Source organism: Melanotaenia boesemani, chromosome 15 (genome assembly GCF_017639745.1).
Source record: "Melanotaenia boesemani isolate fMelBoe1 chromosome 15, fMelBoe1.pri, whole genome shotgun sequence".
Classification (NCBI taxonomy): Eukaryota; Metazoa; Chordata; class Actinopteri; order Atheriniformes; family Melanotaeniidae; genus Melanotaenia; species Melanotaenia boesemani.
Window position 1 is genome coordinate 6,930,093 of NC_055696.1, and position 25,529 is coordinate 6,955,621.

The window sequence follows — 25,529 nt, forward strand, 5'->3', positions numbered from 1 at the left end:
GTAGATATGCAAATGAGGCCGAGAACAAGCTCACACATGCACACTGCAGCATCAGAAACACAAACACACAGACAGACCTCGCATTTTAACATTTTCTATTTATGTACGTACATGCAGCTTTGCAATTTTGGTTAGATCGTATGCACACAAACACCAAGCACACAGTGAAGTCGGATATAAGGAAAGAATCTCACTTTCTTATTATTCACAAATACTCCTCCCTTCCTGTGCATGAGTGCCATGTAAATGAGCACAGGCAGAGAAGGGAGGGAGGGAGGGAAGGGGAAAGGAGGTTGAGAGAGAAAAAGAGACACACCATTAAGATGTAGGGAGACACTGAGGGGGAAAGGATAGAAAAAGAGAGGGATGAGGGAGGCAGGCAGGGTAGAAGGGTGGAGCAGAGGAGGGTATCAGTCACATCAAGATGAGAGTGCTTTTGTCCTTCTTTTCATTATCTCCCTGTATCACTCCCTGGATCACCACAACACCACCACAATGCTAGAGGAATGTTCGAATCCCCCTTCAAACACACACATCCACACACACACATACAGGGATGGAGCGAAAAGGCAGCAGTGAAGGAACTAAAGATGAACAGGGAAGAGCAGATTAAAGAGATAGAAAAGGATCATCTTGAAATACAAGTGTCTCTGTTCGCATACCACCTTTTTTGTGTGTGAATTTAGGGGCATTTTTGCCTTTTAAAAGATGTATGTAGGAAAGAAAGATAGATTCACAAGAATAGTGATGATATGTAACTCCATTAATGGGGAAATTACACTTTGTTGTCACTTTTATTCCCTAATTATATTTAATTGAATCCCTTTTACTCCTTTCAACTCAAACATTTTTTAATGAAACTGGCTCTTTAGTTTGCTGTCAGCAGCTCAACACCTGAATTGTCTTCCAAACGGCTTCCTCACACTGAAAACATATTTGCCAAAATTGCACATTACTTCAACAATTTATAAGCATGTTATATTTATTTAAAAGGCTGTTTAGCTCTTAATACAGTATTTCTTACATTTCCTTTTTGCAGCTTTGGTAAACTTGAAGGGAAAATCTTTAAACAGGTTCAATAACTTCATTATCGGTGACTCAGTTTTATTCCCTTTATAATGTACAGTTTGTATCTTTGATTAGATACATGGAAAAAATTTACTTTAGCAGGGGTTTTCAGATCCTCACTCTGGGCTGGAGGGAAGAATATGGAGAGTTATTGTATTTCTGACTCTCTATTTTGAGTTCAGTTCATAGAGCAATCTATATGAATGCCTTGTAAAAGAAGAAGAAAAACAAAAAACATCCAATGATTCTGAGCATCAGCGAAACTTCATTTTGAAAATTAAAAATAATTTACATTATCATCAATACCACTAAATAAAAAAATTGACAAATACTTAAATTTATGTAAAAGTAGTAAAAAAAATCAGCCCTGTTTATGTGACTTACATAAAACCTCTGATTGAATAAGTGAGTTAACACACTTATGCTGCACATAAGGTTGAGTTTTCAAGAAGGGAAAAGTGTTAGTGATGAAAAAAAATTGTAGTATAGTCTAACCCCTTATACATTTGTGAGCATTTGCCTTCAATTCACAATAAGTCTGTAGATCTTCTAAGATTTGTGAGTTGTACTAGTGTATCTTGCACACAAGCTGCCACCTACCCTGTCTTGTTACTGAGTGCTAAAATGACATGGCGTGCTCTCTCATTTTCCAGGCGCCCAGTGAGTATGAAGCTAACCCAGAGATGCTCTTCTACCGTATCACGCACCTTACCCGTGGTAAACAATACCACATCTGGGCTGCGGCCGTGACAACTGCTGGCCGAGGCAACATCAGCGCAAAGGTCACAGTGGAGCCTGCTGGGAAAGGTGGGTCCTCCGGGCGAGCCTGTGGTGGAGGAGAAGGGTAAAGAGATTTGTGTAAAGGTTATGAGGGAGAACACTCTAAAGACAGCTATGAACCGACAACATGTTCTCTTCTGATCAGATCGCTTTCATCACTCCCTCTCCCCGCATCTCTCTGTCTACACTCGCTGCTATTGATTGACAGCTGTAGTATTGATTGAGTTGTGGCTATGTTGCGAGAAACGCTGTTGTTAATTATGCGGTGATGAACAGGGCCTATCCAGTAAAATGACCCCCAGGGAGAGAGGTAGCAGGCCAGAATCGATAGAGGGGAGGATCTATGGAGAAAAGATAGACTGAAACTAAGAGGTTTTAGGAGGGGCTACTTTCAAACCCTTTGCTACAGCTTTTTATTCCTTCAGCAGAAGATAAAGGCATTTTCCCTCGGGCAAGCTGGGCCTCTTATACACAATCAGCACGCACACACAGACAACCAAAATTATGAAAAAATTTATTTTGGTATATTTTTCGTAAGCATGTATGTAGAGAACCTAAGGTAACTATTCAATATTTTGTGTCTTTTTGTCCAGTACCGGCTAAGATTCTGTCCTTTGGGGGTACAGTAACCACACCCTGGATGAAAGAAGTGCGTCTACCCTGCAGCTCAGTTGGAGAGCCTGCCCCCACAATTAAATGGACTAAAGACAGGTCAGAGAGCACTTTTGTGTCAGAGTCATGACACACTCAGACAGATGTGTTGTTGATAATAATGCCTTCATTCACTTTATGATGCTAACCCTCTGTGACCCATGTTTTTGTTCTGCCAGTGAGGACTCTGCCATTCCTGTGACAGCCGACAGTCAGCGGCAGATCTTGTCCAACGGCACGCTGGTGCTACGCTCAGTCAAAGCAGAGGATTCTGGGTACTACACCTGTACGGCTACTAATACACTTGGCTTTGACACCATCATAGTGAATCTGGTGGTACAAGGTAAGAGGAAACTGTTTTACATGAGTGGCGAGCGTGTTGGCTTTGTGGTGTTTCGGTTCTGTTGTTGAGTCATTGACTGTGTGTATCACATCCAGTTCCTCCTGACCAGCCTCGGCTGACTGTTTCCACCACCTCCACCTCTTCCATCACACTGGCTTGGATTCCTGGAGATAACGGAGGAAGCTCAATCAGAGGTATTCTCCTGGCTGACCTTTATGTGAACAGTCAGCCCTGTACACTTTGTGGTTGAATCAGAAACAAATATTCCCATTAAGAGGACCCTCTCATTTTAGTGCACTTCACCTTCTAGCTGCCAGTTGTAGTTATATTGTACACTAAGCTTATATTTTGTGCTAAAGAAAGTCAAGCTTGAGCTGACTGCAGCAAATCACAGCTAATCGCTGCCCCCTGGTGTTCAACAGCAATGAACCATATTTGTATCGGCGATTATTTGTGTTTAACATTAAATTGTTTTGTGTGACTACAGGATTTGTGCTGCAGTATTCTGTGGACAATACAGAGGAATGGAGAGATGTGTTCATCAGCTCGAGCGAGCGTTCCTTCAGGTTGGACAATCTTCGCTGTGGAACATGGTACAAAGTCAAATTGGCTGCCAAGAACAGTGTGGGCTCAGGGCGCATCAGTGAGATCATTGAGGCAAAGACACATGGAAGAGGTGAAGGGGGGCTTATTTTAAGTCTTAATTCTGCTTAATTTTCCAACTTATTCAATGATTTATTTATCTTTTTCTCTCTTTTTAAAACTGATTTGGATTAAAAACATATTTTAGCATAGATTTTCATAGGTTTTTTCATAATCGACAATATCGTAAATACAAAAAACAGTACATAAAGACTTTAGTTACCATGTTCATTTTACATAATACATTTTTTTATAATTACATGAACTTACATATGTATTACATTTTTAATAGATCACATAGGAGGGATACTGTTTTACTCTTTTATCACTATCTTTCTAATTTCTTTTTCTTGTTTTTATCTGTCTCCAGAACCAGTTTTCAACAAAGACCAACCGCTGCTCACCCACATCAACTCCACTCATGCAGGGCTCAACTTGCAGGGCTGGACCAGTGGTGGCTGCCCCATCACTGACCTGATGCTGGACTTCCGACCCAAAGGCACCTGGGCCTGGCAAAGCCTCAAGGCCAATTCCACCAGTCAGCTCTTCCTCAGCGAGCTGCGTGAGGCCACCTGGTACGAGCTTAAAATGAAGGCCTGCAACAGCGCCGGCTGCGGCAACCAGAGCTCCCAGTTTGCTACTACTGACTACGACGGCAGTGAGTGCACACTACATTTTCTACTTTTCTACCTTCTCTTCTTCTTCTTCTTCTTCTTCTCCCTTCATGAATGATCTTTCGGAGTTTTATCTAATTTTATTTATGCTTGTTTTTATTTTATTTTTTTATTTTTTTACACATCTTATTAGGCACAATCCCACCCATTAAATCAGCCCGTGGAGAGGGAGATGATGTGAAAAAGCTGTTTTCCATTGGCTCTCCTGTTATCCTGGTTACTCTGGGGGTTGCTTTGCTCTTCATTATTCGCAAGAAACGTAAAGAGAAGAGGCTCAAACGGCTCAGAGGTGAGAGCGTGTATAAAGAAATTGATCATCTTTTGTTTGATGGATTATTCTAACAGAAAGTGACATGTTGCAAAGATAATCCTCAAAGCAACTATAATCTAATTAAGAGTATGACTTCTTTTAGATGCTAAGAGTCTGGCTGAGATGCTTATCAGGTAAGAGACTGCCTCTACATGACTACTGGCTTAATTCATTTCTGAAATGCAGCACAGGGGACATCTGATTTATGTTGTCTCAAATCTTTCTGTGTTTGTGTGTGTTTAGCAAGAACAACCGCAGCATAGACACACCTGTGAAGGGCCCTCCTCAAGGACCGAGGCTTCATATTGACATTCCACGCGTTCAGCTACTTATTGAGGACAAAGAAGGCATCAAACAGATAGGCATGTCAATGCACATCAACAAAACACAACTGTCAGCCTTTAGTTGATCAGCTCTAGAATGTATATCTCAATGATGCATTTCCTTGCATGTGTCTGCAACAGGAGAGGACAAGGCAGCGGTGCCGGTGACAGACACAGAGTTCAGCCAGTCAGTGAATCCACAAAACTTCTGCACAGGAGTGTCTTTGCATCATCAGGCCCTCATTCAGAATTCAGGGCCTCTAATTGACATGTCAGACATCCGTCCTGGCACAAGTGAGTTTATTTTCTATTTTAGGCTTTCATTTGTGCACATCTCTATATAGGCTTCCTGGTTGTTTTTACATTAATTGAGCACCTCAGTCATACCAAGCTCATGTTTGATTTCTGCAACCTTTTTCAGATCCTGTGTCCAGGAAGAGTATTAAATCAGCTCACAGCTCCAGGAACAGATACTCCAGCCAGTGGACATTGAGCCGACCCAGCCAGAGCCAGTCAACAGCCTCTGCAAGAACTCTGACCTCAGACTGGCGGACGATGGGCTCGCATGGCATCACTGCCACAGAGAGTGACAGTTACAGTGCTAGTTTGTCCCAGGACACAGGTGGGTTGATTCTAACCAGTAGAGATTCTCCTCAAATTTGAATTTTATTAAGTATGAAAACATCACCCAACATGAGATGCATTATCAAATGACTAAAAGATGGTAAAGAAATGCACTTAAATGTAACATGAAGAATGTCTAATATGAAGACTTCTCCAAGAAAGAAAGATTTCACCATAAATAAAGACATAATTAAAAATATATAATCAGGAAAAAAATAAGTATGAATCTTTTACATTCAGAAAACAGCTAAAGAACTTGTCACTACAATCTTATCAGTTTTTTTTTTTTTTTTTTTTTTTTTTTAGATAAGGGCCGGAACAGTATGGTGTCTACAGAGAGCGCCTCGTCCACCTATGAGGAGCTGGCTCGAGCCTATGAGCATGCCAAGCTGGAGGAACACCTGCAGCATGCCAAGTTCACCATCACAGAATGTTTCATCTCCGACAGCTCATCTGACCAAATGACCACAGGAACTAACGACCCTGCGGACAGCATGACCTCCCTCAGTACACCCTCCGAACCGGGCATCTGCCGCTTCACTGCCTCACCACCCAAACCGCAGGACTACGACCGCGGTAAAAACGTGGCTGTGCCCATTCCCCACCGCGCTAACAAAAGTAAGTATGAAAGAGATGAGCTGTTGTTCCTGCAGGAACTCCTCCTAGAATTTGATCAATTTTTGAATTTGCCCTCTTTGTTCACATTATTAGAACATTTATGTGTGTGTGTGTGTGTGTGTGTGTGTGTGTGTGTGTGTGTCTAAGCAGTTATAATAATGCTAATTGACTTTTCAGTTTTAAGGATTATTCTGTTTCCATTCATAGGTGAATTCTGCAATCTCCCCCTCTACATGAAGACAGACCCGTTCTTCCGCAAGCAAGGGGAGCTGCATGACCCTTGCCCAGCAGTGCCGCCACGGGAAGCCTCAATCCGCAGCCTCACGCAGCGGGCGTATCACACCCAGGGCCGTCACAAGACTCTAGACCCTGCCAAGCAGCAGGCCCTGACACTGGGCCATTCTGGACTAGGCAGCTTGGGTGCAAGTTCAGGCACCGCCACCTTACCCCAAAGGACTCTCACTATGCCCAGCTCCAACAATGCAGCGACAGCTTCCACTTCCAGTACGAGCAGCAACCCTACTAGTAGTAACAAGGTGGGGGGCTCCAGAGACTCGCTGCTCGAGAGCAGCTCCTCTGCACTGGGGAGACTGCAGAAACAAAGTGTGGGGGCATACTCCAAGTCATACACACTGGTGTAGTCCATTTTCCTGCACAGACTTGCACTGCTGTCCCACCTCAACCAGCCCCACTCTGGTACTCATCTGTCTGGGCCAGAATAAGCATACAGCCATTTTTCTTTAAAACAAGCTAATGGTGAACTGCCCAGCTTCCTGTCTAGTTTTCCTTGGGAAAGGTGTTCTCCCAGACAGAGACACAGCTGACCCTACTTTTCATGTTCATGTGGGACACTATAAAAGAACTACTAACTCCAACTAACAGTTCCAGCCGGCTGGTGCTCAGCTCCACTCACTTCTTGTAGGAGAAAAACAGCAAAAAACAGGGAGTGATTCCTGTGGTCATTTGGAAATACTGATTCTAACTGAGAGCTAAAAGCTCATGATGAAGACTACAATAGCCAGTATGAAGCTGTGTGGCCATCTTGTCTCTCATAAACACACACATATACTGTCCTCCATGGTTTATTATTGTCAGTTTGCAAGACTTCCACTTGAGTTCCCTCTTCTTACTGTAAATCTTCCCCTCTATGTGTCTCTTTAAGTCCCAAATTTCTATTGGCAGATTCTCTATTCATGGTGATTCTACAACAATGATTCAGGTTCACTTCAACAATCAATAAAATTTCTATCACATCAATATTCTCCACACATCTCTGCAAAGGTGAACGGTGTCTAACTCTTCAATCAAACCATTACAACCCCAAGAAAAACAGCTCACATTACAAATAGAGAATATTTGGTATTATAAAGAATTTACATATATATTTCTATGTAGGTATATTATTGACATTTAAGTGAAATTATGACAAAGTATAAATTGTATGTACTACAATAGTGTGGTAGTATATACAACAATTTAATGTTAACGTCAAATTTTAAGAATGAGACAATCGCTCGATCATTAAATTTAACAAAAGATAAATTTAGAAAAAGTTGGACTGAAGAAAGAAGATGTTTAGTATATATACAGGATATTCTGCATGTTACTGTATGTAGGCCAGCTAACAGAAGAGGGCCTGGCTCCTGTGTAAGAAGGGAGGAGCCCTTTTCCTTTTCTCCCTGTGTTGAGATGGGAAAAGAAAGGCAAGCAAAACACAATATTGCAATGCCTTCTTGGTTATGTGTATTCGGTGGAAACAATCATGACACAAGGCCTTTCAGAATGTCTGTGATGTTGCTTGATTCCACTCATGAGGATGCGGGCTCTGTAACTTTTTATATAGCTTGTCTGGAGCCCAAGTTGGTAAATACAATAACATTCAGAAGCTGGTTTAGTTTCTCAGAGGATCCCCAAATCATGTTTTATCCTGGGAGGAGAAGATTTGCTGCAAGTGGTTACAGACTTCAGTTATTCTACGAAGACCTCTGTTTGTGACTGGATGGCAGAGACTGATGATGTATTTTAAGTCAGCTGTGCCACTCAGCCAGTCTTTGCTCTTTAAAGGAAAAGCAACAACTATGTGAAGGAATGACAGTCATGATGTGAATGAAATTAAATAATTTAATGTCAAGAGATGGTATATGTCAGGGAGTTCTGTTTTGAAAAATGATATAATGTTCACTGAATTGATATCTTTGTTGTTGTTCTGTCTGAAGTACTGTAAATGTCCCACTCTCTTTATCTTCATAACCCCTCTATTTTGCGCTATATTGTACATTTACACAACAACCTATTGGGATGCCTTTCTCAAGCGTCCCCACAATAGTGTTTTGTGGTTTATATTTATTTGTTTATTTGCTTTGTTTGCTCGTTTGTTCATTTAAGCGAAGGCCAAATCTGTTCCTCTGTTGAATTTGATTTGTCACATTCACTTTAACATGTTTGGGGTTTCGTCAAAAATCTTGGTTCCAGCGGTCAAACAGTACGAAGCCTGCGCCGTAAACTAGTTCAGCCAAGTGAAATCAGGGACTTGTAGCTCTTTTTGGTCTCACAAACTACTATTGTATTGTGTATATACTGGACTGGAGTCAGTCTGTAAACCGGAATCACTCTGGCTCCCGTCACCCCCCCCAACCCCCCCTTGAGATAAATTAAATGAAAAAGTCACCACTCTAACCATTATAGATCCATCATCTCTACCTTTGTCAGTGTTGTTTATAGATTAAGTCTTGTACATAAAACACAATTTTGTATGAAGAGCTATTTTCGTCAGAGTAAATCAGGGGACACATCAGGGTTGAACGCCCCAGTTTCAAAATTGAAATAGCATCAAAAATAAGATGTTTTACTTCTGGGCAAATTGCATTTTTTTTTCTTTCCCCTTATGTTTTTTATACTAATTTGTTGAATTTTTATTCTTTTTTTAAAAGTCTTTTGATGTTGTCATTTGTCCTATTTTTTATTATCATTATTTTGTATTTTGTTCATCCTCAGAAAAGTCATTGCATGCTTGCTAAAAGGGAAAAATTGATGGAAAAAAAATGTATGAAAATCAAAAACTTAAAAAAAAAAAAAAAAAAATGTTGAGGGTATCCCAAACATTTGTTTGAGTTGCTTGTTACAGCAATTGCTTGTGTTCAAAGGTACATTTTCTATGAAAAGAAAGCAAAAACTAAAAAGATCATTCTAACACCTTGTGCAATAAAGCTATCTTTCATACGCCATGGTTTCTGTCATTTCCAACAGGTTTGTTCTGATATCAAGTAATATTCTTTATATTATGATTTATATTTCTACAGAAATAAAAATCCCTTAAAGCATTTAAAGAAGTATTATTTAACTAATCTGTGACGGGTTGCCATCAGCTCAAAACATGCCTAAATCTAAGTATAGTATTAGAAAATACCCATCCATCCATTGTCTGTATACCAACTTATTCCAATACAGTGTTGCAGGTGACTGGAGTCTTGGCCACCTGCTACTAGGATCAGGGTACACCCCGAATACTTTACCAGTCTGTCACAGGGAGACAAGAAACCGCTCACACGTACTCCTAGAGAATTTAGAAACACCAATTAACCTAACAAGTATGTTATCCAGAAAACCCACACATGCAGGGAGACCATGCAAACTCCACAAAGAAAGACCCCAGCAGAGGTTCAAACCAGGGAGCTTCTTGTTATGAGGTAATGGTGCTGACCACCACACCCATGTGCAACCTTTTTAAAAGTATGATTGAAAAACTATTTGATTTTTATATTAAATTATCAAAGCCGATAATATTCAAGTTGATTATTTAAATACAGCATGAAAATCTCATAACATTATTCTAACAAAAAAACTGGCAAAATCTTATTGACAACACAATAAAAATCCAAGAGCAGAATTTCATTTGGCAATGTACTTCAAAAGGTTTTGGTGCTTCGAGACAGATTTTAAAAAGAAATTATGGTCATTGAGGGCAGCAGATCCAGACTTTTTGACAGCAAAACATTGGTTACCCCATTTCCCAAAATGCAACAATCGTTCCTTTTAATGTTTCTCTGAAATATGGAGCCGTAAAATCATCTGGGTCCCTGGATTTATACACGATTAATACAAACAGGCTCCTTAAGGTAAATAAATAAAAACTTCCTGAGTAAAATGAAGTTGAGTGATCGTTACTTTTACCCAAGCCTTTCTTTTAGATAAAAACATAGCTGGTTGTGTTTATGTGAAACACTTGCATGCTTCCTGTCACTGGAAGCTCCAACTGTACATCTATGCAGCCACTAGATGGCGAAATTACTTTATAATGTTTGACCCCTCCACAGAGGTTAACAGATACTGTGACGAAAGTCCTCTCCTAAAAGAGAGCAGTCGCTCATGACGGATATGCTGTGAATTATTGATGTTTCACAGAGTCACATACACCACTGCCTAAATACTATAGCTCCTTGTTAATGCAGTACAGGTATTTCTGCATGTAATGACCGATGTCCAGAGGTAGCTTTTTATTTTTAGGGTTGCTTCATGCAAAGTGCTATTAGCTCATTTGTTATATGTACAGAATGCTGCACAAACCGTTCAACCTTGCTGCTTGGTTACCAAGCTGAGTCAAATAAAGAAAACAGTAATTATAGAAAACCACATTCTACTATTTAAAAAAAGCAGCCATTAATGTCAGATGGCAGCAGGTTGCAGAAGAGTATTTCAGCCATCCTATTTTCACATAATACATTTATAAATAAAACAGGATGCACAGTACTTTTAATTCTCTGGTCTCCATTGTTGTGACAATATTAATCTGCTAGTGCATAGCCTCACAAATTCTAATCAGCAATGCACTTTTAACAATGAATTTTCAATGTCACGTCAAACGTCAGTGAATGGTGTTTGTTAGCCCCCAGATTTAAAAAATGATGAATGAAAAAAACATCACAAGAAAACCAGACAGTTTTACAAGATTTAATTTATTAACTATTGTACAGTTCACATAAGGCCTTCATCTTCAAACACGATTCTCAGTCAGACAAATTCCATGGTTTGCTCCTGGTGCACAGTACATTTCAAACTTCCATGTTTCACTTTAATATTGGTTTTGTTCTCGTACTAATTTAATGTTTTAAAACAGGAGGAGGTTGTCATCCTTCTCCCTCAATGTGTTTTTTTTTAATCATGCACTAAAGTTAAATGGCCTTGAACCATTCACAAAAATTGTAAAAATGGACTTTCAATTATTGAAATACATACTAGAAATGTTTTCTACCATTGACTAAAGGGTGGTGTTCCCCAACATACAAATAAACAACCATTATATAGTATGCACACACTTGATGCTTGCTGAATGGGCAGATTTCCCAAGGTTTTGTCAGAAGTCAAGTGATGCAGTAACATACACTCCCAGGAATTGTGTTAAGGTGGACTGTTGCTTGGTTTGTCCTGTATCCTGCTCCTATCATTACAGCCTTTAGCTCGGAGCACCTTCTTCATTTTAATGCAACATGACTGACTTACTAACAATTCCAAATAGTACCAGTAACGGATGATCCCAAATACTAATACAATCAATGATTTTGACCAATCTGAATCACTGTTGCAACCAAGAACCATGACAAGAGTCCCAGTCCTCCAGAGTTCATAAGCATGGTTGTCCATTAACCCCATTAAAAAGATGGTGCTTCCTTCTGTAAGTTCAATGGTTAAAGTTATGGTCCTTTTATTAGCTAAAAATGTGCTGCTTGTTATCAATGAAAAGGGAGAATATGCCCACATAAGATTAATCAAATACAGTAGGTAAACAGCCAGTGGTTCTTCCTGAATATTTCCCCAATTCACAAATATTTTACTACTATTGGTTGATGTATTGTATAGCAGGATGAGCAGTAACAGCACATTGAGAATATTAAAACTTGTGAGTTAAAGGTTCTTTATATTACATGAATACAAAAAGCTTGGTTTGATGGACAACCACAGCAACACACCCAGCAACCTATCATGTTTCAAGCATTTGGTTTCCATGGACACCAGATGGTAATGTAAATTCATTATGGTATGACTAGGTTACACATTCAACATAGCAACATTTCTCCTTCACTGATGGCAGGCAAAGTCTTCTCCGATAATACAATGGCCTAATTAAAACAAAAGTCCCTAAACATCCACTCTGATCAACAAACAGCTAGAAAGAAGACAAACAAAACTATTTTTCACATGGCTGGATGAATGAGGAACAGAAGCGGATTCAGATTTCCCATTGACCTAAAAATGGGACGTCTGGATCAAATTAAAAGACTACTTTTTTTTCGTTTTTTTTTTACAAAAAGGATTTTCTTAAACACGCCAGCATTGATGCCACATTCAAGCACTAAAACAAATAATATTGACATTTAATCAATGTGGCATTTCTTCACTTTATTTACCACTACACCATCAAAAAAGTGCTTCAGATAAGTTTGTGGATACAAAAACAAGTTGGATGTAAACAAAATTTAATCTGCCAGAGCTCTGTTGAGGCAATGGGTATGGCTGTTTTTGAGCTGTAAAATTAAAAACACACAAGAAATCAGTATGTTTAAAAAGAAAAGAAAAAAACCCTTATGACAGAAAAAAAAACCCAACAGTGATAATTAAAGTGCATGCCTGGATGTGGTGGCCCCTGCCCCTTCCCTTCCCTTCTAAATGCTGACGACCCCTGAAATAGAGCCGTTGAGAGAAACCCAAAAGGAAGACACAGAGGAACCTCTGCTACTGCGGAGCAAACTGCTGCCCAAAGGACCTACAGAAGACCGGCCCATAAATCCAGTGGCAGTACTTTTAACCGAAAGGAAAAAAAAATTGTTTTACATATAATAAAAACATGGTGGCCACAAATCGTCTCTTCCAGCTTGTTGTAGACGTTTCTATTTCTTGGTAGTGTAGGATAAGTGGTGGCTGTGGAAAGACGAGAAGCTTGCTGTGACAGTGACCCCTGTCCTCCATTTCTGATCCAACATCCAATTCCAGGTGATCAGACGAAGCTTCACCGATCACTCAAGCCCACCATGATGAGCACAAACATCAGTTTGGGGTAGTTTCTCAGACACACTCCACCCCCTGTCTTCTCATCTAGGTTGTCCATGATCAAAATGTGTTGTGCAAGTTTGTTTTTGTTTTTTTTGTCTGCTTTTTTTTTTTATCTTCTATATTTTCTTATTTCTTGTGTCTGTGTGTGTGTGTGTGTGTGTGTGTGTGTGTGTGTGTGTGCATGTTTTAAATGTCGGTGATAAGGTCCAGAATCATCATGGGCACACATGGTTTCATCGTCTCTCACAGTGTCTCTTGTTCAGCAGTGGAATGGTGGGAGTGGGGGTGCTGGTGGAGGGGAGGGAGCAGAGACTGCAGGGGTGACTGGGGGGTGGTGGGCGGAGACTGCTGTAGAGGGCTGAAGTGTGCTGTGGTGTGGGGAGGAGAAGAGCGGTAACAAGAGTAGGCAGAGCTCCCGCCAAGGGTGGTGGTAGGTGAGGCAGGGAGGCCTCCTAGACCAGTGGGGGAGTCGATAAGGGGCTGGTTGTAGAAGAAGAATGCACACTGGTGGATGAAGGTCTCAATGATTGTCTGGTAGGTGCGTGTGGCAGTCAGGGCATCCATAGTGGTGAAGTCCGGCCTCATGAGGGTGGGCCAGAAACAGATGGACAGGTTTTCACTGGTCATCAAGTTCACCCTGCTCAGCTGGCTCACCCTAGGAAAACACACAAAACCACACCAATTTAGACATTCTTATCATAAAAGGTGAGGAAAAAAGAGACAATCTGAGATTTAGATGGTGTCTAGGGACTTACTTGTGTAAGTGGCTCACTACATATTTGAAGACATCATAATTCTCCCTGGGGAACTTCCTCAGGACATCCTTCATGGTATACAGCCTCTGTTCTCTGTCAATGATTTCTGCACACACAGAATTTTCTGCAATTACCTCACAAATCTCATAATCACCCACAGTAATTTGAAGCTAAACTTGTCTCTGCGCCATCAGGAAAATTGTTCTTCTCAAGATTAAAACACTTAAAACAGGAGAAAAGCAGATCAGTCAAAACTGTCCCTACCCTCCTGCCGCCCAAGGAAATAAATCTTTTATGTTCTAGTAAAGACCCTCCCAGCCCAGCAGTGTTTGCTTACTGAAAGCGTCCAATAGTTCCACCTGCAGAGCACAAGGCACCAGGGGATCAGGCAGCTCAGAGAAGAAGCTTTTGAGACCTCCAGCCACAGTGTTTATGGAGAAGTCTTTCTCCACAAGGTCTAATCCGTGATCTACAAAAGAAGAATGACAGAGTTAAAGGCATCACAAGAGAAAATGAGCCCATCAGTGGCAACTGTCATTATGATTGAACAATTAGCTGCTTGTCACTTTCTTTTGATATTTCTCTGTTTATGTTTAGACTAGGCAGTCATATAATTACATGTCAAACAGCTGGTTCACGCAGTTATGATGAGCAACTCACCCTGTTCAAACTGCTTTTGCATGCTCTCCATCTCTGACTTGTTGCCGCTAACGCGGTACAAACCCTCTGTGTTCAGGCCTATAGGAGGAAGAGCGCAGCAGAGAACAGGGGGGAATATGTGGGTGGAGTATCACAGTGGGAACAAGGAAAGCACAAACACTTCATTAGTTCCTTTGCAAACAGAAATGACAATACAGATGCTGCCAGTTTATGGAGAACTACACCAATTTTTATTTATTTTATTTTTTTTTACATTTACTTTACATTGTGGGAAAAAGGGACAGGCTGTGTCATCTGGATGTTCTGGAAAAGTTCACAATGGCTGTCCATCCTATAGGGCCATCAGCTTGCCAGACTCCGGAATTCATCATATCAGTGTCTTTAACGATGCCTTGAAACTTCAAGTTAAAGGTCTCTGTGTATTTCCAATGTACAACTGCATATTCCCCTAAAACCCTACAGTATACTGAGCTGTTGTGAAGGGTGCAATTTACACACAACACACAGCAGCAGAAAATAATTGCATATCTGCAAATAGTGTGCACATGCAGCACCAATCAGAGCAGAAAAAGAAAGTGCTCAGTAAAACGCGCATTTGTAAATGCCCACCACAGCAAACAGGAAGTTGCAGGCTCTGTTCAAATCGCATGCCTGACTTTAGGCCTGTCACGATAACAAATTTAGCTGTACGATAAATTTTCTCAGAAATTATCGCGATAAACGATAATATTGCGCAGAGCGCTAATGTGTCATTTTGAGACCATTCTCAACTAATATAGTGACATATGCCGTAATAATGCAAGTACACATTTTCAAAGGTCAATAAACTAAATAAATAAAAGCGCCTTTTTCACTGTTGCATCTTCAAATAAACTCCAGACAAGTAGACAAGCATGCCGGTTTTAATGACGAACCAAACTTCAGCACTTTACATCGAACAAAAACCCGTGTTCTTCTTCTGCTCTTCAAAATCTACTGCTTGTGAAACAAAGTCATTCTGCCCTCTGTTGGCCTTATAAGTAACTACAACCCAGCAGTTAGCTGGGATACCACATTCACATACGCCGGGACACCGGCCCAAAAGTTATGCGGCCCACTGGGAATCCTCCCAAACCTCTCGATTAGCCGGCATTGCTCTTAATGTGTATTTTGTCATATACGGTAGTATATAGGCTGATTCTATTTGCGTAATGTGCCTGCGGATTACAGGGGTTATTACGGTAGACCAGGAAGTGGGGGCTTTGTACTGACGTCGTAAGCTAGAATGTGTGTGTTCTGCTTACATGTGGGAAGCAGCGAAACAATAAAAGAGGAGATGCTTGCATCTATTATTTACATATTTCAGCATGAGAATCGGAGGTTTAGCGCGAGAGCGTGAGAAGCCACTTAAATACGCAAGTCTCACGGCCATTGCGTGTTGGCAGCCGTGCAAAACAAATGCGGCTTACCGGCTCGTGCTGCAACATGCTGCAGTCAAGTGTGACACTAGAGAGATCACTCCGCAAGAAACCAGAGCGTTTAGTCGAAATACTCCATAGTGAAACCTATTGTCATACACAGTCTATGGTAAAGGGGGGACGAAAAAAAATTATCGCGGCCGGCAAACTTATCGTGCTCTTATTTTCTTATCGTTCAATTAATTGACTTATTGCTTATCGCGACAGGCCTACCTGACTTAAAACATTAAAGTAAATTCAGACTCCTTATGTGAGACTAACTGGTTAAAATAAAACACATTTTTCTATGCAATCCTGCACCATAACAAAAATTAATAAGACAGGGGGCAGAAATAATGGTGGAGTAATGGTTTTAGAAAAATTCTTCTCGGATTTGCAGTGTAGGACATCATTTCTCACTCAACTCATTGCATGGCTTGGCTTTACATGAGGACAAGGTTAAATATAACTGCTTTGAGCCTGATTAAGAAATACTTCATTTTATAGGAGGACAATACCTAGAATACAAGTAGAATGTAAAAACTTACTATGAGGAATATGGTCTCTGATCAGTATCATCTATATTGTGATCTTCACTATTGTGAATGTTCTACCTTGACTGGTATGATGTTGTGAGATGGCATCATTGCCAGTCGCAGCAGTGGTTGGTTGTTCATGTGCTGATTGTGGTGGGCCTATTTAGGACAAAGTCTGAGTGATTTTTGGTCTCAGTTCAAATATGGCAGTTTCCAGCTCTGTATTTTTATTAAGACTTGATTAAATTCTGCACGAGTCACATTTAAAAAATCCCTATTTTTATTAAAACTACCCATTATCTAGCAACTCAAATCATGCACTACCTGACACGTGGTTTTAGCTCCCATTTCTTTACAGACCTCCTCAACTGGGTAACCCTTTGGTTGCTCTTGCAGGTATGGAAGTTCTGATAGGAACTGTAAACCTACTTTGTTACAGAACTTCCTGTTATTGAAAACTGCTACTTCTTCAAATGTTTGTTGAACTTTGCGAGTGTTTTGTGCCTGGAGCGGATAATCATATAAAGAAATCTGTCATGACCAGATAACAGCTCAGCACGAAAACTGAAAACATTCATAGAGATCTGAAGTTGTAGCTTTTGGTTATAACTGGGATTACTTTTATCCAAATTAAACTCATTATTTGAAACTTTTCCCAAATTGATCTTGAACATCTGCTTAACTATCATCATACATGGCTGCTGCTGTAGCACAAATGAGGGAAAAAAGTGTGTTATGTTGGTTCTCAGGCACTGTTATGTGCATCTATTGCATGTCAAGCAATGTGAACAGCTATTCAACATGGCTGATGCTTGTGAAGATCAGACTTTCAGCTACTAGCATCACCACTGAGTCAATTTGACTCTCTGAAGTAGTTTAATGAATGAGTCAGCTATGGTTGATCTTTTTCCCATCTGAAAAGATCTGAAAAAAATTGTATGCAAATACATAAGGCAATGATGAGCGGCAAATTAAATAGGCATATTAAATTGAAGAGTCTGGCCAGCTGTGAAAAATTTTAACCAACTACTGATGAGAACAAAAAGTCATTCTTAAAAAAAACAAACAAACAAAAAAAAACGTATACCGCCAGCTACAAAATCCCTTAAAAAAAACAACTGTTACACCTGTAAAATGAGCAGTTTTGAGCTTCCTGGCCATATTACACATTAGACTGCTCAGCATAGAGTCACATTCTTTATTTAATATGCAGTAAATCTTTTAGATTTGGAAGTGACTATAACCGTACTTTATGTGTTGTTCATGATTTTACATTTTACAAATAACCAAAAAAAAAAAGCTCACCTGTTGTCTCAATGAATCGGACACACTTCTCGATAAAGAGTGGGATGGGTCTGTCCGGGGATACCACATTCACTAGGGGGACTCCAAAGTAACTGCTCTCTATGGGCTTGGGAATGGCGGGACGGGGCTTTGGTCTTGTTTTCTGCAGGAAGAGTAAGACAAGGGCTCTGACTGTTTCAAACAGATAATTCATTGATACCAAGTTGACTACCATAGCTGCACTCCATAGTGGCTGCTCATTTCCATAGTTTTGTATAGATCCTCTCACAATGGGATGTTCAGTTTAAGCATCCTCATGGAAAGATGACCTCTAAATATCTGTGCTAGATCTATAAAGAATAGCTCATTCTGTAAGCAGCTACAGTGAAATTATTCATGAGAGCAAGATTAGGGAAAAAAAAAAAAGAATACAAGGAAGACTAAATAATATCATCATGATATAATGACCAAACTAATAATACACACCTTGGCTGTTCGTCTGAGGCTCTTCAGAATGTTCCTCTTCTTTGGGTCCTCACTTTCCTCATTAACAAGACAATCTCCTTTTAAGGTCCCAAAGTCGTCTTCTTTGGACTTTGGAAGCGCTCCCATTTCGTCATCACTGCCTATGAAGCTTGTGCGGAAGCTGCTGAACTTTCCAAGCCGCTTGGAGCGGTCACGATACAGACGAGGCTTTACCCCAACGGCCGAGAACTTCCTCCTCCGCTCCAGAGAGCTGCTGTCTGCTTCGCTGTCAGAGCCGTTTCCATTGGAGTGCATCCTGTTAGAGTTGCGTATGGTGATGATTTTACCTTGTGTGCTGTCATGTGGAACCGAGTAAATGATTTCTTCGTTGCTAGGGCGGGGCTTTGAAACAGCATCAATAGGTTCGGCATAGTCCGAAGGATCGTAGCCCACATCTCCACCAGGGACCCAGGTAACGGCAGAGGGCAGGGAGCGACGATGACCCAGCGTATCGATGTAAGGGTTACGGTTGACCTTCCGGAAATCAAAAGTGACACCTGGTTTAACTCTCACTTGAGGGGGTATTTTGTTATTGAGTTTGTTCTCAAAGTCCCTAATATCAGAGATGACAGAGATGTCACTAGAGTCCAAGTCAGGCAGATTGAAGCCTCCACTATGTGAGGAAAGTGTACCATCATAATAGGGAGGAGAAGGCTCTACATCATCCTCTGAATCCATGAACATGGTGACTGGACTGGGAGAACTGCAGCGTGGGGAGTACACATTTTCATAGGTGCATGCTTCAGCAACATTATCATACATGTGCGTGGCCTCCACAATGTTGCGTTTCTCTACCACCTCCATCAGAAATGAATGGAACATTTCTATCCTGTGCAGGCCTCCCACCACTCCTCCAGATCCACAAACCACGCTATTGAAACGAGCCTCAATCTCATGTGCTAGCTCCTCCCCCTGAATCAGCTGTTCACAGGCATAGTCACTGTCAGTGAGCTCTGCCTGGCTATCTCCTACTGCCAACAGCTGAACTGGGATGATGTCCTGAACCTCACACAAGAATGCACACAGGGTCTCCAGGGAAGCTTTTCGGGAGACTGAGTACACAGCAATGTAGCCATGCACTAACCTGCTCTTCCTCAGAGTAAAGGAAGCATGATATGAGAGTAGAGACAGCTCTATAGCCAGTTTGTGCCCGCTAACTGTCTGCTCCAGCAACACAGAGGTGCCGCTATTAGACATAGGCCTGCAATGTTGATGCATTAAGAAAGGGGAAAGGAGCTGCTCAATGTCATAGGGATCTCCACACATTAAGCACATGACAATACGAAGGTCTGCTTCTTGGACCGGCTGCTGAGGAAAGTCTCTGAGACCTGGAGGCTCAGGAAGGAGAGGTGGGGAGCTGCTACTAAAAGATGTGCTCCTCCTAATATCCAGAAGGCCTCTCAGTACCTGGTTAATTTGAGTCTCATTGACATTATGGCCATACCCCACACCAGGGGAGGCTGGGTCTAAAAAGGTACACTGTAGTCTCCTTGCAACCTGCTGTCCCTGTGTTATTAGGTTTAAGGCAGTGTCTCCACCAATATCAACATACGACCCAACACCTCTTTTAGTAACTAGAAGAAGAGATGTAGGCAGTTGTGCCAGCTGGCTATCCCTACGACCTAAAGTTGATTCCCTAAGTCGCTCTAGGCTTTCCACCACATAGGACAGGGACTCTTTTGAATTATACAGACACAGACATCCATGAGGGGTGAAAGTGGGGGTGTGGAAAGAATTTACAGGAAGACGTACATTTCCCTCAATAGGCCGCAGTGTCAATTCATACATCTTTCCATCTAACACATACCAGTCATCGTTTGTGCAGAGAGCCCTAATCTCATTGGCAAATTCTCTCGCCAGTCCATCCTTACCTAGTATGACTAGGTTAATTCTGTCTGCCTTGGTGTCCCCAAAATGTGCTTTCACATCAAAAAAGGGGTAGCATGTGGGGAAACGTGAAGCTAGAATTTGCTCAATCTTAGAGTCTCCGCAGTGAGGGCTGCTAGGGCAGGTTTCCTTGGTGGGGTGATAGACAAAGTGGATATGCTTTAATACAAGAGCATCTCTTTCTGCAGGGAGCTTCTGTAGCGCCTTGAACCTCTGCTCCTCCCCAAGAACTTCCTGGATTGCTCCCATCTTCTCCTTGCTTGGCTTAGCATCCACTTCAAGCTCATAAAAAAGTTCAGAGTACTCAAGCAAAAGCTCTTGGAAGTCTTCTTTAGCACGGTCAATTATCTCTTTCTGATGACGGTTGTACAATTCCAAGTATTCTGGCTCCTCCAGCCACTGGTAGAACTCTTCATTCATAATGAAGCTGCGGGCCTCCTCCCAAGGCTTCCCGGGTGTGACAAAGGGAGAGAAGGCTAACTTTTGCTTGAACTCTTGTCTCATCTCTGCCCGTCTGCACTCATTTCGCAGATGCTCCAGATGAGCGTTAAATATTTCCTCTGCTTCAGCTGTCTCCAGCAGATCTGAGGGGATCCGCTCATCTTCCATGTTATCAATGTGAGATGTGTCCTCCCAAGGTGAATCTTCCAGAACAACAAACCAGTGAGCAAAGTGTTGCTTGGACTCCAACACTTTCTGCACTCCTGACCAGCTCAGCTGATCTATCTCATCCAGATCTGGCACCAAAGAACTAAGTGCTAAAGGAAGAGTGCTTAGGTATGCTTTGCGGCGCCTCTCAATATGTTCCTGCTTCAGACGGTAGACATGCTGTTGGAAAAGCTTCTTGCATTTAGCTGTTCCCTCCAAGAAGACGTACTCTTTGTACTCGGGTGAGTTGTTCATGCGTCGACTAGCGTTTAACCAGATTTCATTGTGATTTTTTACTATACGGTTGATTAGCCATTCATAGCGATCCTTGGCAGATGCTATCTGCTGACTCTGGAGCTTCAGGGCTTCAAAATAGGGTATGATCTTGGGTTTGCCCCTGCTTTTATCAATTAGCTGAACCAAAGTGAGGAAGGCAAGGTCCACATTTATATTTGAGCGCGCTGATGTCTCAACAACCGGTAGACTCTTCTTTGTGATAGCAAATGTATGTGCATCTTTGATGTAGCGTTCAACTCCTTCATCACATTTGGTGAGGACCAGCACAATGGGCTTCTTAGTCTTGCTAAGCTGACCATATAGGTTTGTGATAAATTTCAGCTGGTCATCAAAGTTACGGTTCATGCCCCGGCTCACATCGACACAAAGCAGGAAGCCATCGACCTGCAGCTTGCCCTCTGGCATTTGTTTTTGCTCGAAGTCTTGCTCCAGACCCAGCTGATCTGTACAGAAATACATGAGCTTCTCTGCTGAGGCCAGCTTTGTTGCGGCTGCTCGTTTGATATAGGGCTGCATAGCAGTGCTACGGTGTGGCTGAAATGTCTGGTCATCAATGAATTCAGTTTGCTCCACAACATGCATTCTGCACTCAGGCCCTTCCTCCAGGACCCGAGACACCTCCCCCCAAAACAGAAAGTGATCATTATTAACCACTCGACCCCCAAAGTCACTGGTACTTAACACTGACGTGTGATCCAGGTAGAAATCATCAGCACTAGGTCGCACAAACCTGTTACACAAGCAGGACTTGCCAACCCCACACTGCCCCTTCTCCTTCTCTGTTCCTGACAAACCCACCACAATAAGGTTGTAAATGGGTGATCGTGCATCTTGCTTTTTTGCCATCATAACCTTCTGACACTCATCCTGCCATAAACAGGCACTGTATAAAGGAGTTCACTTAGATGTTTGTCCATAAAGTTGTTGATCCACAAAGGAGATCAGATTGATCTTTCTTCTGCCAGCCTTCAGTTATAATAAATAACAGCGAAGTGATATGAGCGGTGGGTTCTTTCATTCATTCCTTGTGAGAATCAGATCCTGTCGAAACAAACAAAAAACAAAATGAAAATCAAACAAACTGGACCATAAAAAAAACAAGCATTAATCGTAATTTATGTCAATTTTCCTGCATTAAAATTATTACTGTGCAGCACAAAGTTGTTGTGAAATGCTCATTTTTTGGCACCATATTTAGTCAGCAGAAAAGCATAAAGGGATCAGAGTGCCAAGAACAACAATGCCAAATAGAATTATTTTTATAATGTAATAGCCCAAAAAATATAGATACGTCAGGAGGATCACAGATTTTTGCATAAATAAAAAATTTAGTACACACTCAGCTGCAGCACTTATTAACTACACCAATTTGCAAGAATATTTTAAGAGAAGTGGGTCTTTGTTCAAAGTAGAAAGTGACAGACTTCTGACATAGATCCAGGCTTCATTTGTTTTTAATTAGCCTTTGGTTTAGAGAATAGATGTCCAACTGTTATTGTTTTATTTGTGGAATTATTCTGATGGTTACTTTGTCTAATAATATAGTTTAATCATAATTAACATTTTCCCCAATAATATGGTGACATATTAAAATAAGCTGGACCAGGTGCTGACATTTTACCATCTAGATATAACTGTACAATCATTATCCACATTGCTGACCAGACTTTGAACACAACTCCAATGATGTTGAGAATCCTGCAATATAAAAAAGGCAAAATATAAACCTTAGGATAAATATTTAGGGAGTGGCCCTCTTTTAAATAGCATCAGCTCATCAGCTGATGAAATGACAAGCATTTAAATGACTGATTTGTGATTAAAACAAAAACGCCCCTCCTTCTTAAGTGGAAGGGAATACTTTTTTAGATAAGGTCAAACCTCAATCTCTCAGGTACATCTTAACATATAAGGGGAAAAAAAACAAAAATAAAGAAATTATTAACAGAAAATAAACAGCATGTACAATCAAAGCCAAAGGCAGCTGAACGTGAATGAATGAATCTCATTCGTTTAATAGCATCGATAATTGCTTCCTTTAATATAGCTCTGATGCAATTCTGTTATAACAATCAGCTCATAAATTTAAAAATAATTAACAGGAGAGGCAACCTGGGATCAATCACCCCTACTAAAAATGATTAAATATCTAGTTAGAATGAAATTATGAACATGTCGCGTGCACTGCCCTGTCATTAGAGGCAAACAACTCCGGCAGGGTCAAAAGCAACCATGGGCAGTCCACACCGCTCAGCTGAGCTAGGCCTGATACCCGAATGAACAGGCAAGTTCTTTTGCACATAAATACAACCAAAACTACCCTATCCCCCACTATCCAAACCGTCTACTACAGCGCATCTTCACTTACTTCCTTTGTATAACCTGCTTACTAGAGAACATTTCAGGAAATGTTATACGTTCTGCAAAAGGATTAACGTTTAACATGAGCTTCAGGGTGCACAGAGAGGGGCTGACCACGCCAGGCCTGCTGTCTACATAATGAAATTGCAGCGCCGGGATCTGGAATAACCTGCCTCTCTAACCAGGCGGTGATTAAAGGGAACCTATTTCCTCAGTTACCTAGGGCGTAGCACTCGACAGTTTCACGAGGAAATAGCCAATAAAGAAAAGAGAGCATGTCAGATACATACCATCGCATTTCTCCCTTTCTCCTCTTGCATCTGTCAGGCCAGCGCTTGCCGCAGCCCTCGCCGCCGCCTGATGTGCATAAGCAAAAGCCGCAGAATTTACTACGGGTCGGAACTATTCAGATAACAGATATCACAGCGATTCATGCGATGGAGTTGTCTGAATTAAATCTCCATCACCCATGCCTGGATTCTCGTGTTCTGCAACACTGTTTTTGTTGCAATTAAACACTAAGAAGGAAGAAATAAATGTCCCCGAACAATGGAAGAATCCAGTTTTGTTCGTGAACGGGCTTTTCCTTCAGTGAAATTCGGGCGTGTAAAATTTTGCTTAGTCGTCTTCCTCTCGGTTCACCACGTTGCTTTTTCAATAATTATTCTGTCCATTGTTGTGCCCACATAATAACGCTGGGCCGGTCGCGCACACGAGACAACAGTGAGTTTGTTGCAATCGCCGCCTTGTTTCGTTTCAAATACGCTCCCACTGCAACAGAAATCGTTCATGTCCTGGTCAATTTCTGAGCAGATTGCGTGTGTGAAAGTGGGATTTATGTCAGCTTTCCGATAATGGCGGCGACCCTCCTCCCCGGACCTAGATCTCCTCTTCTTTTCTTTGGGAAAAGGGAGCTGTGGAGACGGAGGCAGCGGAGAGAGGGACTCACCCAGCGGCGCCCTCACACAACTGCAGCAGGTCGGCTCTCTGTTGCTTAATTCACCAATACAATGCTGCGTTTCAGGAGCTCATCACTCAAAAGTAGCCAATCCCTCAGCATTCAATCCATATTTCAAATGTTACGCCATCATTTCGCCAAACATGTTGCATGGGAGTGACCATAGGAACAAAATATTTTTCTGTCACATAGCCTACAATAAAAACTTGTGGCAGCTAGCTTTTTATACCCTAGCTTTATTGTAGTATCATAGCTCCTACTAGCTTAAGTAACAAAGTCATTACAAGACAAAGGCAGAGGGTACTGACAATGCAATTCTGGAGTGAGAACCTGCACCAGGGGCCAGCCTTGATGGGCCCCATGGTCCTCCATTACATGTCTGTTTGACACAAACATATCAACAGTAAATATCAAATCTAACAAATTAGTAGCCTAAGTGATAAACTATTTGAAGTGCTCTTTTCCAGATAGTTGTTCTGTGGTGCCAAGTAGCCTAGCTATGTGATGCCACTCACAAAATAAACTATACAAAGACATAACACAACCCATTACTTGACATACACTTTTGGAAGATTTCCAAATTAAGTATGAACACATAATTTGTATTTTTTAAAAAGTGCAACACAGACAGAATGGGGTAACTGGATTATGGACTGTGGTGGTAAGGGTTTTCTTCAACTATCTTAAAAAAGGGTACTCCTTATAACACTGATTCATCAGTTTTCAGGTGTATATATATATATATTATTTACATGGTACTATGCTGCAAGGAAATGACAAAACAGAAAAGCTAGAAAAGACAGCATTTGGTTTTCTATCTGCTTAAATGGTTTATGGCACATCTGGGCAAAATAAAACAAGGACTACAGATGGCCCATGGGACATTTAAATGCAGCCCTCAGTGTCCTCAGATAAAAAACAAAGTACCCCAAATAAGTTATAAAAAAATTGTTAATAAAATTCAAGGTGACTTGAGTTATGATCGTGTGGAGTCAGATTTTGCAGGGGAACAAGATTTCAGGAGAATGTTCTTTTATTCTAGTACGGGCCAAATTTTCTCTCCTTTCCACAAAATTTTGATGTTTTTAGTCAAACATAGCAAATG

At 41.2% G+C, this 25,529-nt stretch overlaps 2 protein-coding genes across 3 annotated transcripts in view; one reads left to right on the top strand and one right to left on the bottom strand.

Moving 5' to 3' along the window:
- The window catches only part of LOC121654074 (Down syndrome cell adhesion molecule-like protein 1 homolog), a 54,911-nt gene extending 45,659 nt beyond the window's left edge, over window positions 1-9,252 (top strand). For both annotated transcript variants that reach the window (XM_042007939.1, XM_042007940.1), the window contains exons 21-33: window positions 1,722-1,875; window positions 2,442-2,559; window positions 2,679-2,842; window positions 2,938-3,036; window positions 3,330-3,518; window positions 3,855-4,142; window positions 4,292-4,447; window positions 4,572-4,602; window positions 4,712-4,830; window positions 4,933-5,085; window positions 5,213-5,413; window positions 5,722-6,033; window positions 6,241-9,252. In XM_042007939.1, the coding sequence (XP_041863873.1) occupies window positions 1,722-1,875; window positions 2,442-2,559; window positions 2,679-2,842; window positions 2,938-3,036; window positions 3,330-3,518; window positions 3,855-4,142; window positions 4,292-4,447; window positions 4,572-4,602; window positions 4,712-4,830; window positions 4,933-5,085; window positions 5,213-5,413; window positions 5,722-6,033; window positions 6,241-6,674 (2,418 nt within the window). In that variant the 3' untranslated portion in view covers window positions 6,675-9,252. The remainder of the gene's footprint in view (window positions 1-1,721; window positions 1,876-2,441; window positions 2,560-2,678; window positions 2,843-2,937; window positions 3,037-3,329; window positions 3,519-3,854; window positions 4,143-4,291; window positions 4,448-4,571; window positions 4,603-4,711; window positions 4,831-4,932; window positions 5,086-5,212; window positions 5,414-5,721; window positions 6,034-6,240) is intronic.
- A 1,714-nt stretch (window positions 9,253-10,966) lies between these two features.
- Window positions 10,967-24,422, bottom strand: arhgap35b (Rho GTPase activating protein 35b). Its single transcript, XM_042007943.1, has 7 exons — window positions 23,757-24,422; window positions 18,235-22,146; window positions 17,770-17,911; window positions 14,493-14,570; window positions 14,170-14,301; window positions 13,833-13,938; window positions 10,967-13,732 (listed from the first exon to the last, which is right to left on the bottom strand). Exons 2-7 carry the CDS (start codon window positions 21,952-21,954, stop codon window positions 13,321-13,323), a joined length of 4,590 nt encoding a protein of 1,529 aa, XP_041863877.1. The 5' UTR covers window positions 21,955-22,146; window positions 23,757-24,422; the 3' UTR covers window positions 10,967-13,320.
- Between the last annotated feature and the right edge of the window lie 1,107 nt (window positions 24,423-25,529).